Here is a 10,849-nt window from a genome sequence, read left to right on the forward strand (position 1 = left end):
GTTTTGTCCCTGCTCCTGTCCTGCTGTGAGACTTGTTTCTGTGTCCGTCTGCAAGTCCATCAGCCCGTGGCAGGATCTCTTCTGGATTTTTTGCAGTAGCTCATACAAGAGGGATGTGAGAAAATCCCCTTGTTCTCCAAAAGTCTCTTCTGGAACAGACTTCCTGTGTTTGTTGTGCCAAAATGTTCTGCCTGAGCAGGGGCTGGAGGTGCTGACCTGTCCTGTGTTCTTGGCTCTTGGTTTGGTGCACTGAAATCACTTGAATCAGCTCGTTCCTTTCATGGCTAATCTTTGAAGTGGAGTCCACTCTACCTGTGTAAAATGACTTCTTGAATTGTTTGTATTATGAAAGAAACATTTGCTATTTCTTTGCTTCCTACCATTCAGGTCTTTTAAATGTAGTTATCCTCACCATCTTACTGGCTCTGGCAATAGTTTGGAAGTTTTTTCACTGGTCAGTTCTTGAAAATAGGCTCTTCAGTTCATCTTTGGACCATGACCAGCGCTGACCACCATTGGCACCACTGAAATTCCTACCAGGAAAAAAGAAAATTACATAATGTGGTTTTCATGTACCCTTGTAGCTGGGAGTTCTGCCTGATTTCTGCTGCTCTGACCTCTTTTGATTTCAGCTCCTCCTGTGGGTTCTGTGGCTGACTCTACTTCTTGTTTGCCTCTCAGAGAAATGGGTGCACTTGTTAGAGCTGAATTCAGTAATTAATCCATGTGGTATTATTTCCCATTCCATGCCTGAATCGCTTTCCCTCACTGTCCCTGCAAGGTTAGTGCAGGGAAATACTTCAATTTAGGAACCAACTTGATTAAAAAGGTGCAGAAGCGAAGCAGGTCGGCCCAAGGAGAGGCATTTAGGCGTAAAGGGTGAGAAAACCAGTGTATTTGTGCTGGAATGAGCTGAGGTGACTTGCAAGGAGCTGGTTTCACCCTTCCAAGAGCTTTCTCCAAGCACTTTCTTGAATACTGGATGGCCATTTGGAAAATCTCCAAAATGCTGACAATTGGGGGAAAACATTGGATAATTGGTTATTAATTTTTTAATTTTTTTTTTTCACCTCCTATCTTGTCTTATTTGCTGTTTCATATGTGCAGTGAGCTGTTTGGATGACCAGGCAGAAATTCTTTTAAAAAGTCCCAGTGACAGTTCAGTTCTGGCTGAGCAGGTGAATTTGTCATGACTTTTACAGAACTCCTTTCCCAGCCCTGCTGGTCTCAGAGATTTCATGGGCTTGCCAAGAACTGTTACTGTTACTTGCTAAACATGGAATAACCCTCAACGCTGCTGGAATTGCAGTTTGAACAATAGTTTTGAACTCCCAAAGATCTGTGAATGCATTTCAGACCTGGTGCCACTCAGCCTGTTCTTGGTTTGTTTGCAGTGTCTGTACAGGATTTAAAAAAGGGCCCAAATAACAGTTTTGAAAGGCACTTTTAATATCGCTATTAAAACATAATTTGCAGCAGCATCTGAAGTGGTTTTAAGCTTGACAAGTTTGGTTATTAGAGTCATCTGTTAAAGACAAAATGGGGTAGAAGAGAAATTAGGGAAATAAATATTCTTTAGTATAAGAAATGTGGTGCTTCAAATGCAAAGCTGGGAATGAAATATTAGGTGGTTATGGAAGAGCTGCCACTGTGACAAAAACTTGATCCTCCTCCTGCTTTACATCTATTCTTCAGGGTGCTGTTTCTTGCTTTAACTGGTTTCTTGAGAGAGAAATTCCTCTTTGTGCAGTTTTATTGTAGAATGTATCCAGTTCAGAATAACTGGGTTTATTATTCTCTTGGCTATAAAGGACTGAAAGATGAATTGCACAAGTGGTTTAAGGGAGCCCCACGTTATTTCAGGGGCTCTTAACAAGCAATGTGGGAAGGCTTGAATATCTTACAACTTGGAATTAAATTTCATCTACATTTTAAAGCCTCTTGAATGGAGTTGGAGTTAATTTGCAGTCAGCTCTGTGGCTCAGGCAGTGGGAGGATTGCTGGTGTAACGTGCCCTTTGGCAAGCAAGTAATCTCTCCTTGCATTTACTTCTATCACTTTGACAGAGATAATAACTTTTGGCCTTCTTCAGAGTGTATAATAAGGAGGTTGAGATATTTTCCTCCTGAAGGAAGCCATAAACTTCATATTGTAAAAATGATCAGTGTCGCCATTGATAATTTTCATGTTATTGTAAGGAGAGATGTCTGAAAGTCAAGTAGGAGCATGGTGGGGATGCTGCTGCAAAATACATTTTAGTAGTGATAGGAAAAACTAAAAATACTTGGATTTAAAGCATAACAAAGTGCTGTGGGAGAAGATCCTGCAGTTTTGACAGTGTACTTAGAAAATATTGAGGTGTTTTTGAAACCCCCTCTCAATCAGAAATGCTCAGAGTGTATGACTGTGCTTGTACACTTGGATAAGTATTTTAGGATCAGCTCCAGACTGCAGGAATTGAGTTCATCTGCATTAATAGCCTGAAACTGCACATCACTGTTGGGCCATTTGCTCGGTGAAGATTTAATAGAGCTTTCAAGGGATTAAGTTAAATGTGGCAGGCAGTTATTTTCTAAAGGAGGAGCCTTCCTAATGCACCGTACCGGGGAGAAAAATCTCAATTAGGCAAAAAGATACTGTCTGTATATATTCTGGTGAATTTGAATTTGTTAGAACTAGGATTTGTAAGAATTATAGCAAGGCAGACTGGAGGAAAACAGGTATTTGCACAGGGTGGAGTGTCAGGGCTGTGACAGAGCAGTTCAAGGCTTGCTTGTGCTGATACTGTTGTGCTTTCAGATGCAGCTACATTTTAGTCCATTTTTTCCATCCATCTTGTCTTTCATCCTTTGTCTGCACCCAGAGAGTTCTGGTTGTTATAAACTTAGAGCCCAGTACAGTGAAGCTCTTCAGAAATTCCCTGCAGGAGGGAGGTCACTCACTTTGCTCACCGGGAATACCTGGGACAGGGGGTTGCACTTGGGAGTTTCTCCCTGTGCCCTCATTTTCAGATTGGTTTATTAGGGCAAGAAAACCCCACTGGAAAAGCTATCCCTGCTTAAAGGTGCTTCACTGGCCATCAAGTTCTCATAGAATACAAACCCCATAAAAAAAAACTGTAACCCATAGACAGTCATCGTTAGTTAACTTCAGAACAACCAAAAGGTACTAAAGGAAATAAGAAGCAGTTGCAGGGAAAATTCAGGAGCAGGTTGATGGTTTTCTTTGACTGTTTTCTCAGTATTGTCAACAAAACTAGCCTTGGTCTTTTCCAGCTGTGACATTGGAGGGATCAGTACCCATTGTCACACGCTGAAGTGTAGCTGCAAACATGGACTGGTTGTTGCACAAGAGTTAAAAGAAATAGAGAAAACATCTTCATTTTTTTTAGGATCTTGCTCTCCTATTGCATCCTTTGTGTTTAAAGGAACGCTTGCTGTCATCATGGCTTTTCATACTTCCTTGGATTCCCTCAGAAGTTCAAAAAAATACAATTTAGTGTGGCCTGTTTTGGAGCAGAACAGAGCAGGATCCAAGGAGGAACTCGTTGCTGCTGGTTTGTTGTTGGAGACTGGCACAGCCCTGGCAACACGTGTGGCTTCACTGGGGTGAAAGTTTTGTGTCGTTCAGTTTCTTCCTTTTTGGGAATTTTGTACCTTATTTGCTACTATTTCAAGGAATGAAGAATTCCATGGCAGTGTTAGAAGCTCCCAGGATGGTGCTGATCCAGAACAGACTGATTGGCCTTGAGGGCAGAGGCAAAGATGTGTTATTTTAGTACGAGAAACTGGCTTCAACAAAGGTTTGATGCTCGAGCAGCCTCAGTTTTCTCAGCTATGATGTGTTTTCTGGGTGTCCCTGGAGCTCTCAAGCACAGAGTTTGTACTTTATGAGCAATTTCCAGAAGAGTAGCATGGTGAGGTTAGCCAGGTATAAGGCCAAAGACTTTTTTTGGATGGTGGAAATAAAAATGGCTCATAACACCTTTCAAAAGTATGTTTCAGGAAATCCTAAATTGTATGAAAATTATAAATTTGATCTTTGAAACTGGTCTGTTTGACAAAGCAAAAGACGAAATGCTGCTTTTCTCTATGTAGTATCTGTTACATTGTCAAACTAGGGAAGATGAACTGTCTAATTATGGTTATTTATAGACTTTCCTGCCAAACCAAACTACACAAAAGCAAGGTAAGATCCTCAGCTATTTGCAAGATAAATATTTTTTTTAGAAGGGGGAGGGGAGTATATTTACAGTCTGTTTGAGCTGTAGTGAAATCCTCAACTGCAGATGGTGACTTGATGAGGTGCCTGTCCTGTATCTGGTGTTAAATATCCTTCTTTTTCATCCTAGTTTCCACTGGCTCACTTGCTCAGCAGTATGCCCACCCTAATGCTACCCTGCATCCGCATCCTCCTCATCCTCAGCCTTCTGCCACACCGACTGGCCAGCAGCAAAGCCAACATGCTGGAAGCCACCCTGCTCCCAGCCCCGTGCAGGTAACAGGCTCAAACAGGACTGAATGGCTTGAAATTGTGTTTAATTGTATTTAAATTAATGCTCTGCTGGAGGGGATTGCAGCTTGATGTTAATATGTTGATTTTTTTTGAGAGGGAAAAAGGGGTAGGATGGAGCAGTTCAGAGTCCTCCCTCTTTGCAGGGATGAGGTATAGCTTGATCCGTGTTGGGATTAAGGAATGATCATAATTATGTCAGTGCTTTGATGTGAGTGGAGTGGAAATAGTAGATAAATCCTGAGAAGTGTTTGGTTGTATTTTTGTCAAAGACAAGCAGCTGAAAACAAAATGGTCCTTGTGGTAGTGCTGCATTCCTTAATTCCTACTGGGAATAACTGAGCAGCTGTGAGGCACATCCAGTTCCATGGCTGCAGGTCCTCTTTCCTTTTACCCAGCAATCTGGGTTCTGTTTGCCAGACTCTTGCTCACATGACTTCCTAGTGCAAGGAGAATCCCATAATCCCAGGGTTGTTTGGGTTGGAAAAGACCTCTGAGACCATCAAGTCCAACCATTAACCCAGCACTGCCAAGTCCACCACTAAACCATGTCCCTGAGTGCCACATCCACCTAATGCCCACATTTTTTCTTACCCTCCTTAAAAATCAGAGTTTTTTGTGCTCAGCAGTTCCCTAGAGTAATGCATGACCCATATCCTCTGACAGCCTCACTATTAACTGCAAGTCTTGAAGACAGCCCTCTTTCACTCTGAGATCACTGGTTTTTCTCAAGACTAACTCACTTGAATACTTTCTGAATCAACCAGAAAAGTCATGTCTAATTTCCCCTGAAACAGCTTTTTAAATTAATTATTAATTGCTCTAAAGCAGCACTTACATTTCCATTTGAGCAATTCTAACACAAGTGATCATACTGGAGAATAGAGAACCAACTCTATTCTGAGCACCAAGGCTGAGGGAGGAGGGAGCTCTGCGCTTGCACAATTGTGGCACATCCAAACTCAAGTTTGCTGTGCCATGTGGCGGGATTGAAATGAGCCTGGTGGGATTGAAATGAGCTTCCTCACGACCACGGGTGTGGTTTCCTCACTTCCAGAGGCGTGGTGATCCTTAGATTCGCCCCTGATACTGAGAGCAGTTTTGCACCCCTTTCTCGTGGTAGTTGACAGGATAGATTTGTCTGATTTCTGAGGCATAACCTGAGTGCTCTCCTGTGTTTTTTTGCAGCACCACCAGCACCAGGCTGCCCAGGCACTCCACCTGGCCAACCCCCAGCAGCAGTCGGCGATTTACCACGCAGGTCTAGCTCCAACCCCTCCTTCCATGACGCCAGGCTCCAACACGCAGTCTCCACAAAATAGTTTTCCTACAGCACAACAAACAGTCTTCACCATTCATCCCTCCCATGTTCAACCTGCATATACCAATCCGCCACACATGGCCCATGTCCCCCAGGTAAACACAGTTTAACAACCTTCAAGACTTAAATGTCTTAATGCCACAAAGATTAGGACAAAAGTCGGGCCTGCTGAAGTGATTTCCATTCTGTCACCTCTCAGCACAGACTTACCTGTTATTGTTATTTAGGTTTCTTGTCTGTACATTGCCTTTATTTAGAGTTTGACAAGATGTTTGGACCTCAGCTTCCAACACCTAGTGCATCTGCAACTGTAGTTTAATGAAGACATCTTAAGCTGGCACTGCTACTGAAATAAATTGAGCTCCACTCCCAGTTCCTGGCTCCCATCCTTGTCCCTGCCCCACCATCCTGCTCACAGGACTGTTTGGCCATGCAGCAAACCAGGCTGGGGACACGATTCACGAAATGTGCCTCCCCTGCCCCCCATTTTAGGCTGTTTCTTGGAAAATCAGTTCACTGCTCAGGTGCATGATCCCAGGAAGAGCTGGCATACAGAAAGGTTGGAGAGCTGAGTGCAGGAAGGCTGAATTGCTGCTTTTGGTGGCAGTTTTAGGCTCTGCATTGTAGGCAAATTTATCCAAGCACATCCAGAAAAGGATATTACACAGATTATTAGGGAATAGCAAGGCACTGCAGTGGGGGGGAGGTGAGGTTCAGTTCAGGTGACTGCAGGACAATCCTTGCAGAAGGAAAACCCTGCACGTGTGTGTGTCTGTGTGTGGTTCTAAATGAACTGCTTATGCAGAAGATCCCCAAAGATTGCTGAGCAACTTAATGACAGTCCTTGATTCAGAATCAGAAATCCCCTTCTCTAACTGCTCTCTTTTGTGGTCAGCTTACTAAGGAAAAAAAAAAAAAAGATTTGGGAGGGGAAGCACATGGTTGATTCATCAAGAGCTCTGTGTAAAGCAATGTTACAGAGATTTCCTGATGTTCAGTAAATCTCCTGGATCTAGTGTCCTTTGTCAAGGAATGGACAGTTAAAGCAGTAATTTGCCTGCAGAATTTCTTCTTCAGACCAAGAACTTGGTGTCTGGCTTCTGCCTTCTCATGCAGGTTATCAATAGTTTGGGATCTGCTGGCTGACTGTGATTAGGGAGGTTTGTCCAATGGGTCTCCAATCCCATGCAGAATTCTGATAAAACCTTTGCTTTGGTCCCTGGGACAGTCAGTCAGTTAAGCCAATAAATTAATAGTTATTTAGGAATTGTTTTACTGATGTTGAGTGTTTAGCTTTTTGATTCTTTTAGGTTTTTAATTTCTCTGCTTTTCTGGGGGAGGATGAGGAGAGGATGTCCAAACTTGGTAATCTTGCCACGTCCTCCCAGGCTCTGGTTTCTGCCAGAAACAAGACTCCTGCTCTGCTCTGGTGTGATGGCACTGCTGTGAATGCCTGGGTTGTGTGTGGAGCTTCTCAGCAGGGTCTTGGCTTAGGGACACGTTCGGTGTCTTGCCTTGAAACATGAAACGTGTTTGGTTCAAGGACAAAGTAAAGCTGTACCTGAAATGTGCTGTACACGCCATGGCCAGGCCCATGGATGCAGGATGTGACCACTGCCTTCCTTTCTGTGTGCCAAGCACTTATCCAAACCACATTAAGCATATCAGATGCAACTTTGAGTCAGAGCTGCCTGCTCAGGCAGGATTTTTAGCAATCACAGACAAATCCTGCCTTGCCCTTGATTTTAACTGCTGCAGTCTCTTCTGTGATTTTTTTTTAAGAATGAAAACTACAGTCTATAGTCTGTGATATTTACACCAAACTAATTGACTTTCCCAATGAAGTAGTTCCCTCTAAAGATCTCTAGTGAAGGAATAACTACAGTTTAGTCAGAAATTTAAATGCATGTAATTATTCCATCGTGGGGAAACCAATCACTGGATTGTACAGTTTCTTATCAGCCTCATTTCCAGCTTCTAAACACCATCCTGAAGCACCACGTGGTAAGAATTCCAGTCAGGCCAACACAGGGGATCAATCCCATTTCCCTGTAGGTTATCAGATGACTCTTGAGCTGGTAGATATCTCACTTGAGAACCAGTTCTTTTAAAATTCATTACAGAGTTCTGTCAGCTGCCAATTTGCAAAGTGTTTGAGCCACAGCAGAAAAATTTTACCCACTGTGTCTTGACTCCAGCTGCTCCATGAATAGCTGCTCTATAATGATGCTCCTCCAATAGCATGTTTGTCAAAGTCCACATGGAGCCAGTCCTGGGAGGTATTTCTGTTCCACAGCCTGATCTTCTAAACCTTTTTTTAGAGCAAGAGTGAGATTTGAATTGCAGTTCCTGCCTTTAAAGGCTCCTGGAGTGCTACTAACACGTGCAAATCTGATAAAAGAGTTTGGGGAATGTCTGTGATGAGTCAAGTAACCCTTTTGTCTTTAAGAAATAAAATTCTGGCCACTACCTGCTATCTGTCTTTACTGGCATGGGAGACTTGTGAGGCTGCAGTTCTGGGATATGGTAGAAGGACAAAGCAAACCTTAGGTACAAATGGTGTTTTTGGGGGCTTTTTATTCCCCTGAGAGAGATCCACTGAGAGCTCTGAATTCCATAATATTTTGTGCTTTTAAGAAACTAGTGTTTACTAGGTTTTTAACCCAAAAAATTAATGACCTCTAGAGTCATGAACTGCTCTGAGCTAAAGAACCCACCAAGTTCCTGAACTTGCTTGCCAGAGTTGATCAGCCTTTTTCTGCTGAGACTTAGCCCTGGTTGCTCAGATCACGCAAGAATTGTGATGAGCTGAACTGGAACCAGAACAAAGGGATGAAATCACTCCTCTCAGAAGGACTTTGCTGAACAATGTGTGAGCACAGGTCACTGGAGAGGAGAGGGAGGTGCCCAGGGCAGGGAGCCAGGAGGGAATGTGGGGTTGTGTAAAGAGAGCTGGGGAAGGGATGCCAGACTCCCAGTGCCTGTGCAGTTCCTGTCTGTACCCTCTAGGAAGTGCTTTGATGTAGGTGACTAACAGAAATGTTTGGAAGATTTGTTGCTGAATTGTTTTGTTTTTCTTTTTTTTTAATATTCCCCTGTTAAAACACTGGCAAAATGGCTAAAACTGAGACTGTGACTCCGAGCCAGCACTTAAGAATTCGAGCCCTTTTTTAATTATTATTTTTCCTTTTTGTTGTTATTCCTTTTTTTTTATGTTCAAACCTGCCTTAATCCCTAACGGAGTATAAAATCTCTGGATTTTCTCAGCCGGAGAGAAAACTTTCGCCAGTCATGTGGCCAGGAGTTGCTGCCTCCTTGTGACCATGATACTAAAGAGCTCTTTGTTTCAGGCTCATGTACAGTCAGGAATGGTTCCTTCTCACCCAACTGCCCATGCTCCAATGATGCTAATGACGACACAGCCTCCCGGTGGTCCCCAAGCCGCCCTCGCTCAAAGTGCACTACAGCCCATTCCCGTCTCGACAACAACACATTTCCCCTATATGACGCACCCTTCAGGTGAGGAGTGTGTGCCCGGGACACCTGCACCCTAAACTGAGCCAGGGCGGAGGATCAGGACTGGGACAGACCAGATTTGGGGGAAAAAAAAAAAAAAAAAAAGACAAAAAAAACCAAACAAAAAAACCCCGACCTTAAGATGTCCTTGTAGAGCGGTTCATATTTGCCAGCCTGTTGCCAGCCTAGGTAGGTTTACCTGGTTTAGGGAGTTTTCCTCCAGCTGGAGTGGAGGAATGGGGAGCTGGGAGATGCTGTGGGACTGAGCTGTGCCAGGGTTTGCCGTGGTGTTGCCGTGTGTTTATGACAATGAGAGGTTTTATTAATTTAAAGCGCTCGGTGTCAAGGACGGGAGTGAAAATGGTTTTGGTTTAGGGCTGTTAGACTGCTGAGAAAGTGACTGCTAATAAAGTGACTGCTAATTTCAGTGACAGCTGAAAGCTAAACTTTTAATACAGAGTAACATTCTGCAGCTTTATTTTTGGGGAAAGTAGGTGCTGTATGACTTCTTTCCACTTAAAATTTAACCTGACTTGGGTTTCTTTGATTATTCGTGTTCAAACAGCCTTGAAATTCCTGTAGTGATGTTGTTTCTTGGGGAATGTGTGAGTAGAAAAATGCTTTCTGAGGGCTTAGGCAGGGGAAAAATAAAACCATCCAAAGGACATCTTGATGTGCAGGGTTTTGGTTTGTTCTCGAAAAAAATAAAAGAAAAAAAAAGAGAAAAAAAATAAAAGAAAGTTGAGCTCAGTAGTTGTCCTGTGACCACTTTACTAGCAAACTGTTGTGTGGCTTGCCAATTTATTATTTACATTTGAACTTTTTTTTTACAGTACAAGCCCACCACCAACAGCAGTTGTAAGGCTCATCTGGAATAACTGAAAGGCTGGATACCTTTTGTAGGCCAAATACCCTCCTTCTACTGCTTCTGCCAACTGGAAGCACAGAAAACTAGAATTTCATTTTATTTTGTTTAAAAAAAAAAAAATTTGATTTCTTGTAACATCCACTAGGAATGCTAACAGTTCATCTTGCAGTGGGAGAGATTCGGACTGAGTAGAGGCATTTAGGAACTTGTGGGCTATTCCATAATTCCATGCACTGTATCTGAGTCCTGCAAGTGCCCCAACTCTGCTTGCTGAAAACTGGAAGTTATTTATTTTTTAATGACCCTTCAAAGTTATGAACTCGTCAGCTAGCAAAAGAAGTAACAAGAGTGATTCTTGCTGCTATTATCACTAAAAATCAAGACTTGGAGATCCCTTTTACTTCTAACTAAACTTGAAACAGGTTCAGTAAAAGAAAAAAAAAATTCTAATCGTCAAACGGATGAGTTATTATTTATAAATCACGTTTGATGAGAGAATCACTATCGTGAGACAGTGATGTAACTTTTAAGTTAAGAAAACTTTTACTTTGTAGATAATATAAAATAAAAACTTAAAAAAAAATTAAAAAATAAAAAAAGTTTTAAAAACTGACCCTCCTCGGTGTTTGTGT

The 10,849-nt window shown here is 42.6% G+C and overlaps 1 protein-coding gene across 10 annotated transcripts in view; it reads left to right on the plus strand.

Annotated features, from left to right (window-relative positions):
- The window catches only part of ATXN2 (ataxin 2), a 44,296-nt gene extending 33,466 nt beyond the window's left edge, over nt 1-10,830 (plus strand). For 8 of the 10 annotated variants that reach the window (XM_018076240.2, XM_018076246.2, XM_018076241.2 and 5 more), the window contains 3 exons: nt 4,352-4,497; nt 5,701-5,928; nt 9,184-10,830. In XM_018076240.2, the coding sequence (XP_017931729.2) occupies nt 4,352-4,497; nt 5,701-5,928; nt 9,184-9,387 (578 nt within the window). In that variant the 3' untranslated portion in view covers nt 9,388-10,830. The remainder of the gene's footprint in view (nt 1-4,351; nt 4,498-5,700; nt 5,929-9,183) is intronic. The other 2 variants (XM_018076242.2, XM_018076243.2) reach the window with 1 other exon arrangement.
- The last annotated feature ends 19 nt before the right edge of the window (nt 10,831-10,849 follow it).

The sequence above is a fragment of the Manacus vitellinus genome, unplaced genomic scaffold (genome assembly GCF_001715985.3).
Source record: "Manacus vitellinus isolate BGI_N305 unplaced genomic scaffold, ASM171598v3 scaffold_31_pilon, whole genome shotgun sequence".
Lineage (NCBI taxonomy): Eukaryota > Metazoa > Chordata > Aves > Passeriformes > Pipridae > Manacus > Manacus vitellinus.